The following is a 23,391-nucleotide window of genomic DNA, read 5'->3' as shown; positions in this document are numbered from 1 at the left end:
TCCCCTTTTTGTTTATTTAAAATCGCAAGTGCTTCCTCAGTGGCACACCCAAGCTTGAAATAAGGAGCAGCAATCGATTATTTCATTATTTCCATGTTTCTCTTTGATGTTCCTTTAAGAATTATAATGCATCTAATCTGCACTTAAGAGTTACCTAAACAGAATGAGTCTGTGTAGAGAGGAATCCCAGCAGCTATAAAGACTACTGCTAAAAATGGCACTGTGAGATTTTACCCTAAAGCACGACATTCTCTTACGGCCTTGGTCTTGCAAATATTCAGCGTATGAGTAGTCCTACTAAAGCAAAGAGTCAATCATAGGCTTTTTCACTGGTGGAGTTTTCTTTTATTCATATATATTTTTAGGCAACATATTATGAAAGTTGGAAAGAGGAAAAGAAACCGGTAGGAGGAGGTGAGCCCACGGCCAGTGTACACGTACGGCCTTTGACACGGCGCCTCAGCACAGAGACCTCAGTGAAGTCGACAGCTGAGCCAAACCCCGAGTCCGGGTGATAAAGAGAAATTGCTCAAGGTTTCTCTTAGTGGCAGAAGCCAATGCTCCCAAGTGAACATCTTTCCTCTCTAGTGCAATACCCTGCAGATGTGACTAAACCTAAAAATAATTGCTAAGAAAAGGTTCCAGCATTTAACACAACGTTATGTGCTGCTTTTCTAACCCTTCCTCTGCTCATTCTCAAATGATGATGTAAAGAATTACATAAGAAAAAAAAAAACAACAACAAAAAAAAAGATAAAAATTAACTTAATTTACACAACCAATAAAAAAGTTTAAAGCAATGATAGAAAAATAATATAAAGGCTAGATACATTAAATGCCAGTTCAACAGTATTAAGCTTTGGTAGATCAGTTAAAGAGCATAGCACCAATAAAATCCAATGTCAATACAGGCTTCAGTATGCGTGAGCTGTGATGAAAATGTAAATTTTGGCAAGAAAAGTAGTGTATGTTCCCTGACGCCACAGTTTCATTTCAACATCCAGCAAAAAGTCTTTAGGCTCTTTCACTTGTCGCTGAAGATAGACAATGCCCGTGTAGGAGTTCAGCCTCCGAGTGCTGAAGTAGTTTTCTTCATTTCCCTTGTTGATAGTAAGGATTATGTTGTCTCCAGCATAGGCAGGCGACGGTCCAATACGGAAAATATGAGCTGGGACCACAATATTGGTTTGGAAGTTCAGCTGGTAATAGGTAATGCGCACCGGGGTATTTTGGCAGTCCAGATAATTAAAACAACTGATTCGTTCACACCTCCTAAGAGACGAGAAATGAAGCACATTCAGTGTCCATGTCACAGCAGGTAAAAATATGTGTATTTCAGAGCAAGACAAACAGGAGTCCCAGACTTCAGCTGTGTCATTACCAGCTGCTTGTTCTGCTTTTACAGTGCCCATAAAGCATTTGGAAATGATGTAATTGCTAGAGTAGAACACTAAGAAAAAGCTCATGGACACAGAGAGCTGCGTTGGGAAGCTCCACCATGAAGGAAGAGCCAGAGTCACACTGGAAGCAGCACGGGGCTTGGAAGAAGAGCCTGTGGTTCATCACTGACAGCACAACACCGGGCCAGTGCTCCAAGAAAATAAAAGCAATCACACTTAAAAAGGTAGCTGCAATGTGGGGATGGGAAACAAGCTCCTCAACTTGTAAAGCTGCTCGACTCTATAGGGCAGGAAAAGTATGTTTTAAGGTGTAAGCAGCAAAATATTGGCTTCCCAAAGCACTGCCAGCCACGGAGGGAGGAAATGGGCAGGGAGATTATGGGGCTCCTGAGCCTCAGCTGCTGAGGAGCTGTGGGGATGTGCCATTCCCAGACCCCTGCAGCCTGGCAATGGCTCGTCATTCTGCTCCCCCTCAACATTCCATCCGTCTTGGAGGAATTGCAGTCCAAATATTAAACAGGGGCCCCAAAAACACTGTAAAAGCAGTGCACTGAGCAGTCTGGCAGGCACTGCAATGATATAAGCAGCAAAGAAGATCTTATTTTTTTAAAAAACTTAATTATAAACAGAGCCCTTTTAGAGTTGCGAGCTCTGATGACTGCAGAGTTGGAGGGCAAATGGGGGCTCTAGGGCTTGGAAGAAGGAAGAGGCAAAACCAGACAGAAACTCTACACAGGGAAAGTCCATGTGCTCCAGGCACCAAAGCATCTTCTTAGAGCTCTAAGCACTTACACCCACCTGCAAATTAAAGCACTACTATTAATTAATCCACAGCCACTGGGTAGGGCTTTGTGGCGACAGCAATACTTACATGTCTGACACTTTTCTGTAGTTGGACGGGCACTCGAAGGACAGGCAGCGGAAGCTGCCCTGGATGTTATAGCAAGTTTCCGCAGCTGAACAGTTGTGGGTTCCTATTGCACATTCATCAATATCTAATGAGAAGAAACACAAGGAAAAAGACATGCTAAGTTCAAAAATAAGACGTAATCACATTTTATGGGCTGTAATATCATAGAATCATAGAATGGTTTAGGCTGGAAGGGACCATAAAGATCATCTACTTCCAAGCCCCTGCCACATGCAGAGACACCTCCCACTAGACCAGGTTGCTCAAATCATACGTTTATGAGACTCTGTGTGCACCAGAAGCAAGAAGAACCCATGGGTTTGGCTCTGCGAGCTGAGGACTCACTTTTTCACCACTCAAGTACGCTCCAGCACCTGAGCCTGCTCCGTGCATAGGAGGACTGCGAGAACGCCAGAGGAAACACCCATGAATGCACATTCAGGCGAGGGGTGTCGGGTTCATCTCTGTGCACAGACACATTTTGGCATTGAGAGCAACAGGGGAAATCATGTTGATTCCAACTCTGCTAAAGTTCCTACGTCTTGTGCAGAAAAAAAATTGCCTCCCTTGACATTATCATTTCATGAGAGGTGATAGGACCACTCAGCAGTGTGTGCCATGAAGAAGGGAGGCCACTCTTGCCTACAAGATCCTTGCCTATGATCCTTTTCGTGCTGTTGGATAGTCCTTCCCTGGCTTGGCAGAGAGCCTGGCCAGCTGCAGCCACCCCATGCGTGGCCAGGGCTGGCCACCTACCCCAGGGGAAGTTTGGTCCTTCACCTGTAACTCTGCAAGCATCGGCACATGCCTGTGAACCTCGCTGTTCTCATCCCAAACACACCTGGTGCACCACAGGGTTTAACTTTCATAAACATGAGAAGGGAAAAAAGTTCTCAAAACCCAAGATCCCATTTCCCACTGCAATAAAACCCAAACATGAACACGTTTGGTTCAAACCAAACACAAGCATCTTGACAGAATCACCTGTGTTGTCATATTCTCCCTTGGTCCTGAGGTGTCAGAGATGTGTTGCAAGTAATATTATAACCCAGGCTGAAAGGAGACAGAATAAAATGGCTAGATAGCGGTAGTCCAAGGCAGTGGAACTCTAAACTTCTCAAACCAGCCAACCTGTCCATCCCCGCAGCCACTGTGTGAGCTTTCCACAGCTGTTCCGATTGAAGATCGTTTTTGAATAGTTTCCTGAAAGTGATGGGCCAATTTTTACAGCTTCACAGGTGACTGGTACTCCCTGCACCCAGGCTAACTCTAAGCACGATACTATGTCATGCGTTGTTTCTAAACAAGCCGTTCAGCCCGTGAGGACAGTGCACGTGGGATAAGCTCAATAACCAGGGAAGCATCTGACCGGTTTCAAGCGGCAGAGCCTGTGCAGAGACTTGTGCACGGTGTGGACATCGCATGCAAGCACTGGAGCACGAGGGACAGTCCTGGCTGAAAGACAGCCACGGCTATAGATCGCCCATACAATGCAGAACATGTGTCTGATCGTAATGGCTCCTTCTTCATGGACAAGGCTGTAAAATGTCCATGTGGCCCAAACAAACAATCATTCCCCCATCATCCCGTCTGCAGAGAAACCTTCCCCTCCTCAGAACAAACACGTTGTGGATGGAGGGACACCCTGGCTCTGCCTACACAGCCTACTGTGACAAAAGCCATCCCTCAGGAATACACAAATCCCATCAGAATACACCCATGGTAAAAGCCTACAGGACCTTCACACTGACTTTTTGGGAATGGGGAAAGCTGGGCTATGTCAGGAGAAGAAATTATGTATGCATGAAGGTTACTCTGGATAAATCAGGGGGCAAACACAAAGCAAAGTAACCGCTGCTGTAGAGCTGCATGATCCAGGAGGTGTGAGCTCCACCAGACTGTTAGGAAATATGGGAACTTAAGAACAACACTTTAAAACAAGGCATGCATTTTTGAAATTTTAGGTTAAATATAAATATACCCCTGTAAGGAGAAGTAATGTTGCAGAAGACAAAAAAGAACACTTAAAGCTCAAAGACACTTTATGGCCTAGAGCATAAACGTGGTTACCTAAATAATACATATGCACGAGCCCAAGCCATGGACCTTTAAATGCTGGAAACCAGATGCAATAACAAGGATCCAGCTTGAGCAGAAAATACTGGCAAAGATCTCGCAGTCACATTGTGTACTCCCAAATGTCTAGACAACGCACGGAGGCTTTAAAATGAAATAAATGCTAACAGACAAACCACGTGGACTGTGTAGGGCTCTGCAGTTCTGCCAATTGTCACAGAGAAGAGAGACTCTTAGAGGAAAACTATAACCTCCCACTCCCTCCATTCCCCTGGGATGAGGACTGACCTCATACACGGAACTGACTGGTTTAAAAGTCTTGCAAAGAAAAGTACACAATAGGAAGTAGGAGAGAATCAAAGTAAGTTAAATCCCTCGCTGATTCTCAGAAGTGCCCCTAGGTGAAAAGAAAATTTCTTCCATATTGCAATCCTTGTCATGAAAGCACTCACTTCACCAGTTTGGCTCTGATGCAAAACACCACAGGCAGTTCCTCCAAAAAGATCCATATGTTTAGACACTATTACATGAGGTATAACTCATCTGCTTGAAAAAAAAAAAAGGTACAAAGAATGTACCACCAGTAACTCTTAAGAACTGGTCAGATGGTGAGCAACTGGAGCCAGACCCTTAGCTGGTGGAAACCAATATAGCCTTTTTGTGTTTAGCACAGCCGACATCAATTCAGACAGTTTCTCTGACCACGTTTTCAGAGATCTCAATATATACGACCTCCATACGTAACCCTGCCCAAACTTCTACCTACAAACCTGCAGAGCTCAAAAAACCAGGTCTGTACCCGGGGGTTACTTCCAGTGCCCGACTAAATGCCAGCTTACCCACCCGTGCCTGGAGCTGCCACACACACGCTGAGTTTTGCAAGCAGACCAGCCTCACCATCTAAGTGTCCAGGTGGCATGGGTACTTTGAAAAGCTTGTCCAAGTGTCACTTAGCAGGGCTAGTCTACACAACAGGAGCCCTCTCCCAACGGGGTGAGCCTGCAGGGAGGATTTCACACCACGCAAAAAATGCAATGAGATCCATAGATCCATGCGGCAAATCCTTTCCCTCCACCTCCAGCGGGTGCCTCCGGCTGGGGAGAGCTGCGCCGGCCAATTAAGGCAGTGACTCACACGACTGACTCTGGAAGACGTCCCCAGCTCAAGTCACGCTGCTGGCAGAGGTGGCAACGAACATGCCAGCACTCAAAGCTGGGGGAAATAAAAAAAAAAAAAAAAAAGCCCAAGGAGCATAAAAAGCCCAAGGAGAGTTATAGCTGCAGTTTTCTAAAGGTGACTTTTACATAAGAATTTAAATGCATGTGGGTATAACTGCACGCTGAAGTCATACTTAAAAACACATTTAAAAAAAAAAAAAGCTTTTAAAATCTTTTAAAAATACTTTACTTTTAATTTAGTCTGTTTCTCAGCTCCAAAGTCAGGACCACGTATGCTCACGCCGTTCATGATTTACACAGTGTAAATTCCCTGCCATTACGACTGAGAAGAGAATTTAAGCATAGGAGATGCATAACCAAAAGTTATGTGAAGGGTTCCTGAAAAACTAAGAGCAGGAAATGCCTGGTAGTTCATGTCAGCGACGGCAGGAATGCGTGGAGTACGTAAAGGTAATCAGATCTTCAATCATCATTACGCAGTCAGTGCATCCTTTGGAAATGGAGGGTTTTTACTTCAAAATCAGACAGCTGTGTACCAGATGAAAACCACCAGACACCCAGAAGGCATTTCTATGATTCTGGAGAAAAGGGGGGTGTGGGAGGAGGATACATGTCATTTACACTAACATCAGCTAACGCCAACTTATTTAAGCTTAGGTGGCAGACTTCTGGATGTCCAAGTCCCTGTTCCAGCTCCCACGTTCACTCTCCCAGTTTTCTGGGGCAGGAAACTCCCAATGAAGCCACAGATTTCTACATCTGGCACCTCTAAAAATACCAGATCACTTACTGCTGTGCCACGGTGCACATACAGCTCAGGCAAGTAATCAAGTGCCCCAATTTGAATGATGAAGTGGGCTCCCTTAGGAATTCACTTGAACAATTAGCTCACACTGACAGCTGGGTTGCCACAGTACATTTTCTAACACAGGATAAAGCTGACATTGCAGATACCAATATTTGGCAACTTTGTCAAATGCTGGCTTTTTAACAGAGACTAATGTGAAAAATGGAGACTTGACTGAGTAACCGTAATGGCTTAGATCATTCCAAGGATTAAAGCTTCACCATATAATCCTTTCAGTTCCTAAACTCCCCATTACCTCGACAGGTTCTTCCATTTGCTGCCATGGTGTATCCCTGCTCAGGACAAGCACACTGGTAACTACCAGGAACGTTCACGCAGCGGAAAGTACAAAGAATGCCTGCACTTTGTGTGCACTCATCGATATCTGGGGAAAAAAAAGCACAATTACAAACATATGAAAAAAAACGAAAAAGAGAAATCTGAAAAGGAGGCTGCAAAACACAAGGAAATTCTTATCTGGCACATTTATAATATATTCTTAAACAAAAATGCAACCACGAAGGTCTGATGTTGCTCTAGGACAGTTGATGATGATTTCTGAAATGCTGAACACAAGATCGCTCCCAAAGAGCCTGGTTGCAAGTAGTATGGACTTAGGGAAAAGAACTATAAGCCTAGGGCACACCTGAGTCTGAAACACTCTCTCAGGTACCTCTGTAATTCTAGGATTGCTTTGGGGGCTTTCTTGTGCTGGGAAGAACATGAGTTTCTTCACCATTTCTTAAATAGAGACTCTCCGAAGTACATGTCAGCATTTGTAACTTCAAGAAAGCAGGTAAAATCCTCCCTTTCTCCATTCTGATCACTCTATCCCTCATTCACCCACCACAGCAGAAGTTAGAGCAAGCCTTCATTCAACCATGGCTTTAATCGATGCAATATAGGTAAACATATCTTCCTTCCTAATTTTTTCAGTCATAAGCCCTAGTCCCATGAAACAATAACCTCACCGGTTCCATGGTCAGATGAGCGTATTCCAGCCCCAATCATGAAAATAAACTGATTTTTCCAACAGCTGGAGTAACCTTTTGCAGCTTCTGCAGCAGGTTGTAACTCAGAATCATCCTTACGCATCACCTGCAGCATTAGGTGCTGCCCAGGGTTCAACAACACTTACTGTTAACGAGTTAGCACTGATTGTTTAAGAGTATACACATATTTAACTTGACCTGACAAAGCAGGAGCCTTACCTTTACAAGAATGCCCATCTTCTGCCAGCTGGAAGCCTTGCCTGCAGTAGCACTGATAGGAACCATAAACGTTGGCACACTCCTGGCTGCAGGGACTAGTGTCGCATTCGTTCACATCTGTATCCAAAGACAAACCCACAGACATTGCCACAATGGTTCAGAACAGTATCTGCCACCTTTTCTTGCCCCTGAGAACAGCTACCAGTCCCTTCCAGTCAGAGTGAGTAAGGATGGACTAATTTGTCCCAAGATGTTTCTGCTCCATGGCAGAATGCCAAGAAGCATAAGGATGTCTGTTGCACCTGAATTTCATGTCTATATGTCAATGAAAATGCATACACGTGCAAGCACGTGTTTCAGACCTTATATCCTACAGTTGATTAAAAATAGGTAATCGTGGAGAACTTAAAAAATATCCATTCAATTCAAAATCAATTTTTTTCAAGTTTTGTCACTACCAAGTTTCATCTTTATTAAAACTTGAATGAAAAGTCTTCTATTCTTTGTTATGTTCTCCTTTTATCTCATCTGCAAGGAAAGGAAAAAGTATGTGAGGGAAAGGAAGAAAGAAGAGAAACCTGTCAGCTCTCATCTGACAGTTCAATTGAATATCTGCAAATTTGAGCACACATAAATCATGGATTTACTGTATTTATATTTCACCTCAACTCCTTCTCTAAAGTCCCTCAATTCACACTGCAATTCCTTCTTCATGGAAAAAAACCATTTGGTACCTTCACAATGCTTCCCATCATAAGACAAGCGGAAACCAGAGGAACAAGTGCAATGGTAGGACCCAGGGGTGTTCTCACACGTGTGCTGACACAGGCGTCCGGGGTAATTCCAGCACTCATTTATATCTGCCAGCATAAAAAGCAAATATACAATCAACTTGGAAACCAAAGCATCAAACAAGATGCAGGAGGACATTTTTTAAAGTGTCAGAGATTGATCTGCAGAGCATGGAATGCTGCAGCCTGAGGTTTTATGCTGACTTTGGGCTCTAATTGGTGTACAGTAGTGATAAAATACAAAACGCTGTATCATAGTCTCTTATGAAGAAAGTTGTGAAATCTTCAGAAAGATAAATTTCTAACACAGCAAAAGCATAACCCGTAGGGAAGTGCTTTGCAGATGACCTTCACTGATAACCTGCAGCTAAACCAAACCAAGGGCACCTGGCCCGAAATCTCAGCAGGGAGCGGCAGAACTCTCAACGGCCGGTCACGCTGAACGCCAGCTGTTGTGGAGGTGATTCCATTATCTTTGGAGGCACCGCATTGCAGAACTAATAACGGCACACTACAACAGTGCTAAATTCTGCCTTGAGGTCCAGGGCTCAATCAATCAGTCGTTTCATCTCGTCTTGCGCCATACATACCAATGCAGCTCCTGCTGAAGGCATCGTACTGATACCCCATCTTGCAGTCACAGCGATAAGCCCCAGGAATGTTATGACAAATCTGCCCCTCGCCACAGCGGTGTACACCAGTCTGACATTCATCCACATCTGCAGAACCACAGAAAACAATTAGTTCAAATATAGTCTGCTGAAAATCTACTTTTACAAAGAGAGCAAAATAAATTAATTAAATAACAGGAATAGAAACTGTTGGGGTTGTCCCCTGGATAGAACAAAGAATATCAGCTTTTCCCACTGTGCTCTTCCCAGAGTCAGCTTTACATATCTCTAAGTCAAACTTTTGAAAAGCAATACATTATCTTAAAAGTGAAAATGGTAAGTGTAACTGCAATGGAGCTTTCCCAGCACATTCTGCATTTCAATGTAAACACATTTTGATTCTGATCAAACCATGACATTTAAACAACCTATTCTGCTGTTCTGCCATTCTGTGAGTCACGGCAAGCCATTTAAAGCAAAACAAGAACTAGCCAGAGATTCTGCTCATCCCTTCAATTAAAGCAATTGCTATTTTCATCTCGAGTTGCCCTTTCCGTCTCGCTTCTGCTGTCTACCTTCTGCTCTTTCCCAATGTTGATCTTTTTTCTTTTCTCAATCAACTTGCATTTTGATATTCCTCATGGCCTCTCATCCAAAAATCCAATACCACCAAATCAGTTGCTTCTCCACTCACATGCATCACTTCCAATCTCGTTAAAAAAACCTCAGATGAAGATGAGAGTTTTCAATACGCGCTGATTTCCAAGACTTGCAACATGACTAAATAGCTCATCACTATCTAACAAATCCCTGCTACCATCTGTGACAAGAAGCAGCAAAAAGCCTGATTAACCCTTAGAAACTTGTATTTCTTCAAGTATTCGGAGTTCTGCCATTTCCTAAGCCATCAGAGCCTGCTTCCTTCCTACTAATTCACATCTTCAACTACTTTTACAACCCAAATCCCTGTTCATGTAATATTAATTAGGATGGCAGTCTAAGGCTGGGGGTTCTCCATGCTGCCCTATTTGAAGTCATAAATCTGAGCACTATTTCATTTCAAAGGGTTCCTGGGCAGTTCTTCATCAAACAAGAGCCTTGGAGAGAGCTCCGGAAAGCAGGCACTTGCTGAGAAAATGATAGGGAAGTGAGAGCAAGTTACTTATCAAAGAAACTTGGATTTGGAAAAGTGGGGATTATACCAACCCTGATGAGAGGCACAAGCAAACCCTTTGTTGAATATTTCAGCACAGATTCCCACCTACATGGTCCCTGCTGGCATCAGGGTTAGGGATGGCAGGAAACACCACTCGCCAAGCAAGGGATTCCCGACAGGCTCACAGATTTCTGCTCAAACACTGTCTCCACGTTTTGTTTTAAGATCAGAGGTAGCATCAAAACAGGGAAGTTTCTAATGCAGAGACAATTTTATAAAGTAGCAGTTTTATTTGCAGTGAATTCATGTGTGCAACCATTTCATTAGTTTGTCCAAAATTATGTATTCCCTTGTGTTCAGACTTTAATTAGTTCTAGGGCATTATACCGTCAGAAGTGTGTTGTATTTCACGATAGTTACAGTAGTTTTCAGTTAAATGTAGGAGGTAGGTTTTAATAACTCATGACTAAATCAGAAAATGTGAACATTTTAAAGAGAGATGAAGCCCCCTAAAGAGAGAAGATGACCCTACAAGTGTAGTTCTGCTGGAGAAACACGTGCAGATGATGTATTTACTACTGTGAATAAATCTGAATCAGGAATCTAATTAGCTATTGTAATGCCTTAAAGAAACTAGTCTTTATCATAGAGAGAGGAAATTAGGACCATATGTTTTTCTTCTTTCTTCTCCATGCTTTCTGTCTACTTAAAGAAAGTCAGACAAAAAAAAAAATACCAAAAAGATAAAGACTGCAAACAGTGCAGCCAGCAAAGACAGAGAAATCACCAATTAACATTAAAGATTTGTTTTCCCAAAATCAAACTAGAGAAGCTTCCTTATACCTGCTCCTTAGAAGCATTGTCAATCATGTGAAGCAGAGACAAAGTATCATCAGTAATTTCAGTAATTACAGTACATTGTGTTATCTCATCAGGCTTTAAAGATATAAATGCTGTATGAGTAATGGCAATTTCCTCCTCCGCCACATATTTACACACAATCTGGATGGTCTTGGGGGTAAAATCATGAAGGGAGATACAGAGAGCAAAAAAGAGAATGAGGAAATTTATGCAGAGATGGGCTATTTTTCGCTACAAGTTGCTAGTCGTGACCAACATGGCTTCCACCCACCTGGAACATCACAACAGCATCTTTTGTTCATTTTTTCATCCTTCCCTTTATTCAAAGGGAACATAAGTAGGAATTATTAGGATATCATCACTAACCAAAACACTGATTTAACATCTCTTTATTTTTTCCCCTGCCATTGTTTTATAATTTCCTACTTCGTGTAACACAGAACATAGGGAACTCAAAAATACACAGCCAGCCCTGCCTTGGGCACCAAGGACCAAGCTTGCAACTCCTTTGTGCCGAGTCTGCTCATTCACAGCACAAATGCTAATAAGAGATTAAATCTGCTATTCTGAGTCAGTAACTCCCTAAACACACTGGAACAAACACAAATCAGTATCAAGCTGCGTGCCAGCCATATGAATATTTCAACATTCTTTTCACGAAGAAAGCAAGAATTTATCCTAAACATGCACACAACTGGATGTACACGGGGAACACCATTCCTAGCGCTACAGAGAACATCCGCTTAGCGCTACTCTCCTGAGTCCACACACTCAGTGTTTTGCTGCTTCAGAACCTATCGCTCACAGTGAGACACTGTAAAAAATAGCAAGGGATCATGGTTTTGACTGACAGCATGAGTTTAAAAAGTAACTAAGTCCCAATTACTCCAGAAGGAAGTCAGTAAATCCCATATAGAGTCAAAACCAATGTCACCCGGAGCTCCATGCAGCCCCTAGACATCAGTGCAGCAACCTGCGGTGCAAACAGATCACTGAGCCGCTCAGACAGCAAACACATACAGCTAATGCCCATTCCTCAAATAAATTTAGGAATCTGGAGGTAACTCAAACCCTCTTTTTAGAGCTGAAATATACTTTGTCCTGTAAGAGGGCTCATGAACAGACACTGGAGCCCGACCTTACCGACGCATCGGGTTCCCTCCTCGTTGGAGTGGTAGCCTCTGCTGCACGTCAGCGTGTTCCTCTGGCAGGTGTAAGACCCAACAGTATTGATGCAGTTGAATCCCGGTTTACATGGCTCGGGGAGAGATGTGCATTCATTAATATCTGGTGAAGACAGGGAATTAGAATAGTGAGAGAAGCTATTTAACCTTTCTGGTCTGTTTTCTTCCAGCTGTCGCTTCTTTTTCTTCATTTCAATTTATTGTGCTACAAAGATAAGGCTGATGAAGGTCTGCTGTTCTTCAAATTCAATATGCAAGTATGCATACATTTAAAAGGACAGCAATTTTTCAATTTAGTTCAGAGCAGGATTTGAGGAAAATTCCATGTGGTCAATATGCACCCCTTGGACAGGCTAAAAGGAAGAGGAGTTGGCCAGTGCTGCTGCACATCCTACAAGCACATCGCTGGGCACACTCACCAACGCAGTTTCCCTCAGGGTCTTGCAAAAATCCATCCATGCAGCGCTGCTTTGACTCACAGTAGAACGATCCTTCTGTATTCTGACAAACGAAGTTTACTTTACAACTATGAGTTCCTCTCTTGCATTCATCAATATCTGTCAATCAGATCAAAACACCAGAGTGTGACTAGTTAAGCTGTAATTTTCAATGGTCTTAATGACTAGTTTATAACTTTATTTCTCAGAAAGGAAGTTAGGAAGCATCATCTAAACCAGACACACAACATCCCCGTTGGAAAATCTGAGGTTTAGATGTATTTCTACAGGACATCCACTTCTGCACAGGCTTCAGAACTTGTCAGCTCCTGCAGCAGATTTGATTCAGGTCCCTACTGCCTTGTTCACAGCTTCTCTTGTAGAGCACAAATACTGAAACATCTGCAGTTTTAAAATCCTGAAGACCCAAATTAAAACTAGGAATAAGGATGCATAAAATGAGTAACACTATTTCAAAAGCAAAATGGTCTCATTCCTTCTATACCTCAGGAATTCTAAGTAGAAACCTACCTCCACTGAATTTAATACTAAAAGGGCACCTCACTTGGACAGGGCTGGGATTTCACTTTGTAAACAGGCACACGTGTATACATGTATGTACTTAAGCACACAGAACTCAGTTCTGGAATTTTAGTCTCTCTTACAAGTCATTACTTTAAAGGCCACTTTGAAACGATTTGTAAATTTTATAATCTGTTATAATCTAACTTTAAGACCAGAAAGCAATTTAGATCAGCAATAAATGTTAGAAATGCTACAGATTCAGACAACAGAACAAGACATTCACAAACAGCCTCCCCAAGTAAACCAGGGTTTACTTATGACAGCTGTGCATAAAGCAAGATTTCTGATCATTTCTATTTTATAACCTTATGTTATATGTCAAGAGCCAAGCTCTTTCCTTTGGCATCTCTTACTCCAGCTGTCAGGAAACCCTTTGTGTAAAAAATTTAGGAGTAAATAAGACCGACTTTTGCCCTGGGAGGCAGGACACGTCCCTTGCATATTCCTGTGCTGCAGAACAACTTCTGCTGTGCTATGATTACCCAGGTTACCTTCCGATGAGCCCTCTATACAGACCAAGAAGGAGGAGATGAAGAATAACTTCTAAACCCCAGGACCATTCAAATTGTAAATAAATGCAGACAGACCTCCTAAACACAGGAAGGACAGGGCTGAGTCAGGCCCATGAGCCATACAGGCTGTGATTCAGTGTTCAACAGCAAACAGTGTTCACCCCGTCCAGGAAAAGCAGAGCTACCCAGAGAAACCCAACAGGAATTCCTCCATCAGCAAGATCTCTCTAACCCTTTAAAATCAGGGTAAACCCTAATTCATAAGGTTTCATGGATTTTCCAAATTATTTATAGTTATCGCTGGAATTTATTTCAAATAAATGTATGTATGTACAGAAGGGGCTTATGAAGCCAAACATTTCCATGATGATCAGCCTTTTTTAGTTACTATCTTGATAGCACAGACCAGCAACAATAAAATGCTTTGCAATCCCTTTCCTCTCCCTTTTGTTAACAGCAATTGCATCAGCTGAAAAGCACTTGTCTTACCAACACACTCTCCATCCTTAATTTCATAACCTGGCTGACAGCTCAGTTCCTGGAGACATTTGAATGATCCCATGGTGTTGATGCAGTGCTCTCTCCGCTGACAGGTGTGTGTATCTGTCACACATTCATTAATGTCTGCAAGAAAGAGTTAAACAATTCTGTGCCGCATATTTATCACGAGATCCGCCTCTTCCTGCTCTTTTGGAAGGAATCAAAAGCTCAAGTGAAACCATTTCTTCCAAAAGATAGTGAATATACACTTTGCTACAGTGTTCTGATGAAAGAGGTTTTATTCCAGGATCTTTTGTTAACACAAATCACAGGGATATTTCCTTCTCCCCTCTTCCCAAACGAGCAGTGGATGGTGCACTGAGGCCAAGGGATGGACAGAACCGATTAAATGCAGGTTGGGCAGAGGACTGATAATCACCTTCTGCTTTACTGGATAGAAAGCTCCTGGACAACTGAATAAGAAAGTGATTAATGCTTATTGCTCGTTACCAGGTTTCCTAGCTCAGGCTGTGTATCAGTCCTGCTGCTTCACGCCAGATAGAGAAGAGCTGCTAGTGAGGAACTGCTGCAAGAGATACACACTGAAACTGCTCTCTCGCTGCACGTGAAGTCATGTCACACACTTATTTCCCAAGGAATACATCATTAGAACAAGAAACACAAGAAAATATGGAGAGAGGAGTCCCGAAGGCTCAATCAAGTTTGTAAATCTGTAGTTAAATCTTGAAAGAGATCTGATTTCAGCACATGGAGTAGTAGAAAAGTTCCCTTAAAAAAAAAAAAAAAAAAAATCACTTAAATGCCAGATCACTGAATGTAGGGCACATTTTGGAAAGGAATATGCTACACCTTTAAAATTATATGTTTTGATAGGTTTAGATGAAATAATCTAAAATTCAGATTTTTCTTATTTTAATAATGAAAACTAGGAATGCTACGATGAGCGAATACTTAAAAGCAATAAAAAGGGGTAGAGATGGGAAGAGAAACTTTCTTGCCATTCTCCACAAAATCTTACATGTTCACAGTTCTATATAAAGCTAAGAAATATTTCTAGAGCTAACAAAAGCCAAATGTGACCATAACTTTTACCAATCATCCAGCCTCTCTACACATGAAGCTGTTTTCATACTACACAATAAAGCAAGTATTGTTTAAATCAGATTTTCATTTTGGCTGTAGAACCTCATTCCCAGATAAGTCCAACATCAGATATATTACTTCCCCTTGTGGAGCATGAAAACAGGAAAAGACATTTTAAAAGCCTTTTGTTTTAGAAAACATGTCAGTTTGTTTCCTACCAAACGGATGGAGATGAGCACCAAGAAATTTCAGCTCCTGCAGAAGTCACCCAAGTGGTGATGTGCACCGAGTTTTGTGAGACCAGTGTGGTAGCTTGGTGGCATTTCACTTTTCATTTACTTCTGTTTTCTTTCAGTTTGCCATTGATATTCTTCACATGCTGTGCCCTTGCTTTCCAAATCCAGCCAATTAATCCACAGCAAGGTCACTACCATCAGCTGGATCCTTCTGCCTGTCCCACTTCCACTGACTGGCAGGTACTCACCTGCCCCAAAGCTTTTACAGGGTTGTATCCTCCTAATTCTTGTAAAGTTTCCCAGTTTCTACACATTAGAATGAAGAGGAAGCGGCAACAGTCTCATAAGTCGGTCTCTTCTCCCAAGGAACAGGCGACAGGACAATAGCAAAGGGCCTCAAGTTGCACCAGGGGAGGTTCAGATTGGATATTAGGAAAAATTGTTACACCACAAGGATTATTAAGCCTTGGAATGGGCTGCCCAGGGAAGGGGTTGAGGCACCATCCCTGGAGGTATTCAAAAGACGGGTGGACACAGTGCTCAGTGACATGGGTTTTTTATCAGAGTTAGGTTGATGTTGGACTAGATGATCTAAAGGTCTCTTTGAACCTGAATAATTCTACGATTCTAAGTGGTCTTGGGGGAAAATAAACCCAAAACTACACACCCAAAATCCAAAAAAACCCACCCTCACATGCTGGGAGAAGAATATGAGCAGCTGTGGTAGACCCCTCCCAACTAACCAGACTTAGTTCTTAAATAAATTTGAGGTTTGGTTTGGTTTAATTTTATAGAGAAATGGCTATGGACAGCCACTTAACAGCATCCAAACCAGTCCAAGACCTTCTCCTGGCTACACAACAGATCTGAGATTATCTTTTCTTGCAAACCTTCTCATATCAACTAATTGTCAACACTACACTGGAACATGTGAACTTAAGTCAGCTCAGCATGATGTCAAAAGAGCCACTGGAAGGAAAGCATGTTTGTCTGAAATACCACCCAAATAACATAGGAATTGTTCCACCTGATTAACAGGTAAAAAGAAGTTTAAGATTTCACAGAGGAAAAAAAGATCTAATATAATTTCATATTTTGTCTATAATTTTTTGATTCAATTTTCAAATTTCTGAGTACTCGAGAAAGTATGTAGAACGGGCCAGAACACATTTGGGGAAATTAAAATAACGGAAACTGGAAGATTACTGAATACATACTGAATATATTTTATATATGAAGACTGAATACAATTTTATAAAACAGGACAATATCTCTGTCTCCCTTTTTCATCACTGTTGATTATCCATAAAATCAAGAGAGCCCATAACCTGCCTCTCTTCAGTACTGGAAACCAACTCAACAAGTTAGTAGGATGCTTGACAGAGCACTAGGAAAAAGATGAGTCAGGTTTCCAGTTTGAAACAAAGTTAATTCCCAACATGGGACCAGCTGTAGTCTTCATCCAACACAATTAAGACTGTGAGGTAGGGCAAGGTTATATTTATAAAAAAACAAACAAACAAACAAAAAAAAACAGAAATAAGAGGAAAAATAATTCAGTAACAGATTAAAAACAAGTCACAGTTAATTTTTGTAAAACCTACTAGGCCCATGTGTGTGGCAACAACATTCCTCACTTTATGTCAGTAAAAACCACAATGAAACGTAACCAACTAATTTCTCATTTTTTCCCTGGAATTGTTGTTGAAATTAGCAATATATAAATAATCCCTGAGCATATCTATTGCATCTAAGAAGCTGTCATTTTTGCGAAGGAGTATCAACATTTACCTAGTGCTATTTTTCTCAATACATACTTTGACATTAAAAATTATATTTTTTTTGCACATTTTATAAAAATGTGAAGTGCAGGCTTTTTTTTTTTTGCCCTACATCTGTAGTTTCTCATGATTTTTTTTCCGCTTCAAATTACTTCAGCTCAATTCCTTTTATGGAATACATCTGTTTTATTTAGACTCGTCGTTATTTTGCAACCACTCGTCCTGTGCTCACCCGCAGTCCCTATGGCTCAGCAATAAAATGACCACTCAGGAGGGAGGGAAAATTTGGATGGGGGTTGCAAAGAGAGTAGCAAAGCAGTCTCCCGGCAGTGTGCATGTGGGTGGCGGTAACGACTTTGCCTGAAAGTCACCAGGAAAAGCAATCCACATTTCAAAAGATCCAACCTGGCTCTTATCTCTGGAGAACATGGAGCTTTCAAGCCTAAAGACATTTTAATATCTATTCACAAAGTTACACAAAGCTGGTGTGTGCAAGGTGTTTAAACAGCTGGTGACTCCTCATTATGCATGGTTGGCTTTCAGGAATTCTGGATATCTGCTTTTGATTGCACCTGGAATTAAAATCTTCCACAGTTTGACTAAAGGAAATTCAACAGATAAAAGGTTATCAGCTGTTTTGTTGCTGTGCAAAGGCTGTTCCTCCCATCCCTAAAATATGCAAAGAGTAACATCATTAAAACAACAATGACGTGCAAACAAATTGCCAAAGCTTTCCTAGTGGTGCCTGAGATAGCTGGAGATGGAGCACAAAAGCAGTTAAACTGGAAGAGGATACCTTAGGCGAATGTGGCGGCAATGAGGAGTTCAACAAAACAGAAACCACAGTATGCTTGTGGCTTTCCTCTTCGGCTAGAAAAGCAGGAAAAATGTTAAATACAGCAAATGTTCTCCTGGCACCACACACAGAGCAGAGCTGCAGGCGAGGAGGGAGAACCCAAGGTTTATCTATCCAAAAAGAAAGAAACTTCAAAGTTTTCTGGATTATTTACAAGGATACCTGTAAAAACCTGACTTGCACTAGAGAAATAGAGGTCTGTTATTTAGCGAGGGAGAAGAGGATCTTTTCACTTTACAAACGAGAGTTGTATTTTTCATTTTACTAGTGATGCCTGGGGTTTATCTTATATCTGTCACAATGAAACTCTGTTATAATGTCATGGGGTAGAGGACAGGAGAGGAAGAAAGTGAATAAAAGGAAGCATTTGGCATCTTCTATAGCACCTTCTGCCAAAGTTGCTGAAAAACACACACTAATTTAGTTCCAAAATGCTCCTGGGAGATGTAAAAAAGGAGAGATATCTCCCTACTGCATAGCCCAGGAAAAGCATCAGGGGATTAAATGGAAAGCTTTTCAGAAGCAGAAAGCAAGGTGAGGCAGTTCCTTCAGCTGCTGACTCAGCAGGCCTTATATTCAGAAGCGTGGTACATGCAGCAGGCTCTGCAAGAGCCACGACACACACCATGCAGGCTGGGGCCAACTACAAATACCATCCTCCATCTCACAGTCTGACATTTGCTCTGTAAAGGCATCCTTCCTTCCCGCGGTGTTCTCTCAGCCATTTAATTTAAACTTAATAATTTCATTAGTTTTCCATGCTTACCAGTATCTCTGATTTCAAAATAAATAATAATTTAAAAAAAAAAAAAAAATCCAATTTTGACAATTTAAGGAAAACCCAGAAGATAGTAAATGACATTTCTGCTCTAAATTATGACACTGTATAAACTTTCCTGCTCATGCCCTCATGATGCTCATTTATGGGATGAGATCATAGAGCTTTAAAAGAAACAAAACCAAAGCTGTGATGGTCAGAAAAACAATGTTATAAATGTGGGGAGAAGGACAGGGGTGGAAGAAGGCGAATACATTCACACATGACACTATAGTCACAGGCACTGCATCTTTCATTAATCACTAGTGGTCCCCAGGGGGTCCATTTTCCCAGGTGTTACCACACAACACGGCTGCAGCTCAGGTGCCTCCCAGATCAGCCTCTAGAGAAGTACCCCAAACAGAAACTATTTCATAAGCTCAGGCCTTGGCTTTTTGAAGCAAATTAAATCCTCATAAATACACTTGTAAAAACAGATCGGTTTCTTATACGAACTTAAATAGCAGGGATGATACAGCAGAATTATGATGCATCTTTGACTTTCATACAAAGAAATTTGTGCCAGAATCAACAGAGGACTAATCTGAATTTTTAAATTCCATCACTTTGGAAGGATCTTTTCCACTGCCTGGACTTCTGCAGATTTCTTGAGCTATATTTATGAAGTTTTGCTGTTTCATGATGTCTGAGGATTTGGCAGTATTGACACTGTCCAGAGAGAGCAACTGCCGTGTTTTCTTACTCCAGTTTAATAGTCATCAGTACTGCTGTGGTCATCATACCTATGAACTTTTATAACTTTTAGCAAAGTTATATGTATCCTGAGAACGTATTGCTCGGGAAAAAGCCAAATAGCATACAACTCATGAAGTTAAGTGGCTGAGCAAATGGTGCACATGTGTTTTTACTAACTCACATTGAAATGTCAGATGCAAAGATGGCCAGAGAGCCTTTTAGCACAAATGGTTTAAATGCATCGCAGAGCATGAAGAATTATGATGCTGTGGTGAACGGCTTATACCTATCATCTTACCAACACATTTTCTATGCCTGTTGAGTATAAAGCCCTCTGCACAGATCACTCTGTGGCTGACACAGTAGAATGATCCCAGTGTGTTCACACATAATTGTCCTCTGGAGCAAGCGTGAGCACCTGTGAGGCACTCATCCAAATCTACATCAGCATGTTGCGACCAAAAGGGAAAAACAGAATTCTATTAGAACAATTTCTGAAATTAAGCAACACTTCTTTCACGCTGGAGATCTCTCAATGAAGTGCGCTGGAGCTACCACATTAGCACCGCGCTATAATATATACAGTGTTACCCTGAAAATAGGGCTGGAATAAACCCTCGGAGATCATCTAGTCCTTGCTCACTCCCCCTACGCTTTTGTCATTCCAGAAACAGCCATTCTTAAAAACAGGTAGTCGCACAGAGTCTTTCCAGGAAACCTCTTCCAGTGCACCACCACCCTCACCATCAAATACTTTCTTTAATAGAGATTATAAATGTCCCTTGTTATGATTTAAACTCACTACTTCTACTGACACTTCTGATTTTTTCACCTCCTGTAGGAAAACGATTGCCTCGAAATGCCCCTTTTTATTCTGACATCAATTAATCAAATTAGCTTCCACCACACTTGAGTAAGCAATGCACAGTGTGTATTTGATCTGGTGATATTAAATTCCCATTTTCTTCACAGACTATTTGGAGTTTCATGAAAATAATTTGTTATTCAATAAGACCTGAGATTAAGAGGGATGTGGATCACTTGTGAGCAATTCTGAGCATCAGAAGCTTCAACTTGCATTTCACCGCTGGCTCTTCCTGCTCCCACACTCACAGATTTATAATTGAAGTATGTCACAGAGCATTGCTTCTGACCCTCAGATCTTTCCTGGGCAAATATATCCTTGGTCACTACCCAAATACGGCCATTTAAAACTGATATAACGTGAGAGATCATGATGCAGTTTGGAATCCACTGGTCATCATTGCGCAGGCCTGAGCTTCACTGTCAAGTGAAACCCATGGAGCTGGACAAGCCATGGCACATTCTTCATAGCAGTGAAGCCTCACTGAATTCAGGTTTTCAAGAAAAGTAGAAATAAACCCAAAGAAAACAGATGACAGGGCAGAGCTGTAGCTCTGAGGGGGTTCCTCAGGACAGTAAATACACGCACGTCCTGGAAGCTGCTCCCATTCTCATGAAGAGAAGTTGCATGTCCATAGCTGAGTAGAAAGACCCTGGGGAGAAATGGGAGTGGGAAGAGAAACCAAGAGGGCTGAAAAAAAAGCCTGGAATGTGAGAGGAAAAGAGTACAAATTCACGTTTGCCTTCCCCTGAAGTCCCCAGGTAACAGGCACAGGAGGTATCTGGGAAGCAGATCTGGAATTCCTTCTGGCAAATGGTCTCTCTACTGCCACTTGCAATTCACAGCACTGAAAATAAGGGTCCCTTAGAGAAACACCTAGAGGTATGAGACCTATATAAAAGCGTTTTAACCACGTCCCTGTGGTGAACCTGAACCACGTACCTTCACAAGAAATCCCATCAGCCATGATGGTATATCCAGCCAAACAAGAGCATACAACATTGCCTTCCACAATATTGCAGATGTGCTTGCAGGGGCCATTATCTGTACAGAGCAAAATTGCAAAATACATTAGCATTCACCACACAGATCAGCTCAGTTACAAACCTCCAGGTCACCCAAATATAATCCCAGTTTAGGCAATGAGGAACGTAGTTTGTAAACAATCTGGCCAGAGGGCCCTAATCACTACTTACGACCCTCCTATTTGACAGAAACCCACCTGCCCCACTCCTCCCTGCATTGTTCCCACTACGCTGCACAGCTGCACTGCTTACCTGAAACTAAATCGCAGGTGTGTGACAACCCTGAAATCAGAGTACAGCCTCAAATTACTTCCTCCGGTTTCCCCTGACAACTCCCCAGCCTTATGCCAGAGGTAACAAATTAAGGATGTGCCCTGCAATCAGATTGGTGAAGGGATGTGTGGAATTTTATTCAGGCTCTCTGAACGTTCCTCACTCCTCTGCAGTTTACACCTCCAACATACCTTTACACTTATCCTGCTCTTCTTGCAAGGACATGATGAGAAGAGGCTGAGAAGGAGAGGCTGCTGGAGGGATGGTGGCTTCTGCTTCCAGCCTTGTCACCTGTCCTCTGTCAGGATCTGTAAGGCAAGGGGGGCAGGGATGGATCAGGGATGGCATCATCTCCACCAGGCACCCCACGGCAAGGGTCCCGGTCCCGTTCATCCCGCTCCATCGTGGTTTGTAGGAGGAAACATTTTGGTGACCTGGACAACTGTCTGAGCACATGCTGCATGCTAATGGAGATGCTCACATCAAGGATACAGATCAGGGCTCGGCTGAAAATAACTTCTGTAGAGTAAAACACTGCAATTCCTAATGAACCAAACAGAAAGTGTTAATTTTCTTTTTAAGGATGCTGCTATACTGTAAACAGTGGCTGTCTTTCATTTGGTGTATGATGAAAAATAGAGAACCCAAGCCAAGTCTTCAAACTTGTTCTGTACATCTATTTCAACACAGATGACAACCAGAGGCTCACCTTTATAAGCACAGGATACTCTGGAATGACTTTTACACAGCCAAGGGGAAAACATGACAGCTGCTATCTGTCATTAAGATTTGCAACAAACAGTAATATTAAAGGTATCAGAATAGTTAAAAAAAAAAAAAAAAGAAAAAAAAAGCTCTGTTACATTCCTAAGAGTAATCCAGTTTATCAGTATCATCAAAACAGATGCCTAAATCCTTCCTTAAGAGGGATGTGTCCTATTCCTATTGATTTAAGCGTCACCTGGAGCAAAGTGTGAGCCACCAAACAATGACAACAATAAATGACAAAGTGTGATTGCAATACAGGTTGGGGGAAGAGCAATTTCATTAAAAAGCCAAGAAAATTAAATCACAGACATAGGCTATGACACAGAGGCAAATACAAGACACCAGCTTGTGGCATCTCCTGAATGGTTTCCCCAGAAAGAGAGCAGAGAAGCGAGAAGAAGCTGTGGAAGTTTCACCAATGTATGCTTTCTCCTTGCCTCACAGGGCCACTGCAAGAACATCACTGCTTCCAAGCTTCATGAAAAAGTGTTTTAAAAAAAAAAAAAAGTTAAATACAAAAACATTCACAGTCCAGCAAAGAGCAGGAAACGTACTGGGACAGGTACAAAACCAAAAGCATTATATCTAATCACAGGAGTAAAAATTACCAGCAGTGTGAGATTTCAAAGTGCCTGGTGTGGGTCTCCAAGCACAGACCCCATGACTGAGATGTGCACGTACACAGCGGAAAAATGAGAAATAAAAGGCCAGTGTGGTACCTTGGCAGGTAG

General features: G+C 42.0%; 1 protein-coding gene across 1 annotated transcript in view; it reads right to left on the bottom strand.

Moving 5' to 3' along the window:
• Nucleotides 1-327: 327 nt before the first annotated feature.
• FBLN2 (fibulin 2) overlaps nucleotides 328-23,391 on the bottom strand; it is a 104,826-nt gene continuing 81,762 nt past the window's right edge. The window contains exons 7-17 of the mRNA XM_074151448.1: nucleotides 22,084-22,200; nucleotides 21,537-21,638; nucleotides 14,249-14,383; nucleotides 12,645-12,782; nucleotides 12,185-12,328; nucleotides 9,004-9,132; nucleotides 8,357-8,482; nucleotides 7,623-7,739; nucleotides 6,668-6,796; nucleotides 2,272-2,395; nucleotides 328-1,272 (exon numbers count right to left, since the gene is read on the bottom strand). Coding sequence (XP_074007549.1) covers nucleotides 915-1,272; nucleotides 2,272-2,395; nucleotides 6,668-6,796; nucleotides 7,623-7,739; nucleotides 8,357-8,482; nucleotides 9,004-9,132; nucleotides 12,185-12,328; nucleotides 12,645-12,782; nucleotides 14,249-14,383; nucleotides 21,537-21,638; nucleotides 22,084-22,200 — 1,619 coding nt within the window. The 3' untranslated portion in view covers nucleotides 328-914. The remainder of the gene's footprint in view (nucleotides 1,273-2,271; nucleotides 2,396-6,667; nucleotides 6,797-7,622; nucleotides 7,740-8,356; nucleotides 8,483-9,003; nucleotides 9,133-12,184; nucleotides 12,329-12,644; nucleotides 12,783-14,248; nucleotides 14,384-21,536; nucleotides 21,639-22,083; nucleotides 22,201-23,391) is intronic.

Source organism: Numenius arquata, chromosome 8 (assembly GCF_964106895.1).
Source record: "Numenius arquata chromosome 8, bNumArq3.hap1.1, whole genome shotgun sequence".
Classification (NCBI taxonomy): domain Eukaryota; kingdom Metazoa; phylum Chordata; class Aves; order Charadriiformes; family Scolopacidae; genus Numenius; species Numenius arquata.
This window is presented reverse-complemented; position numbering and strand designations above follow the sequence as displayed.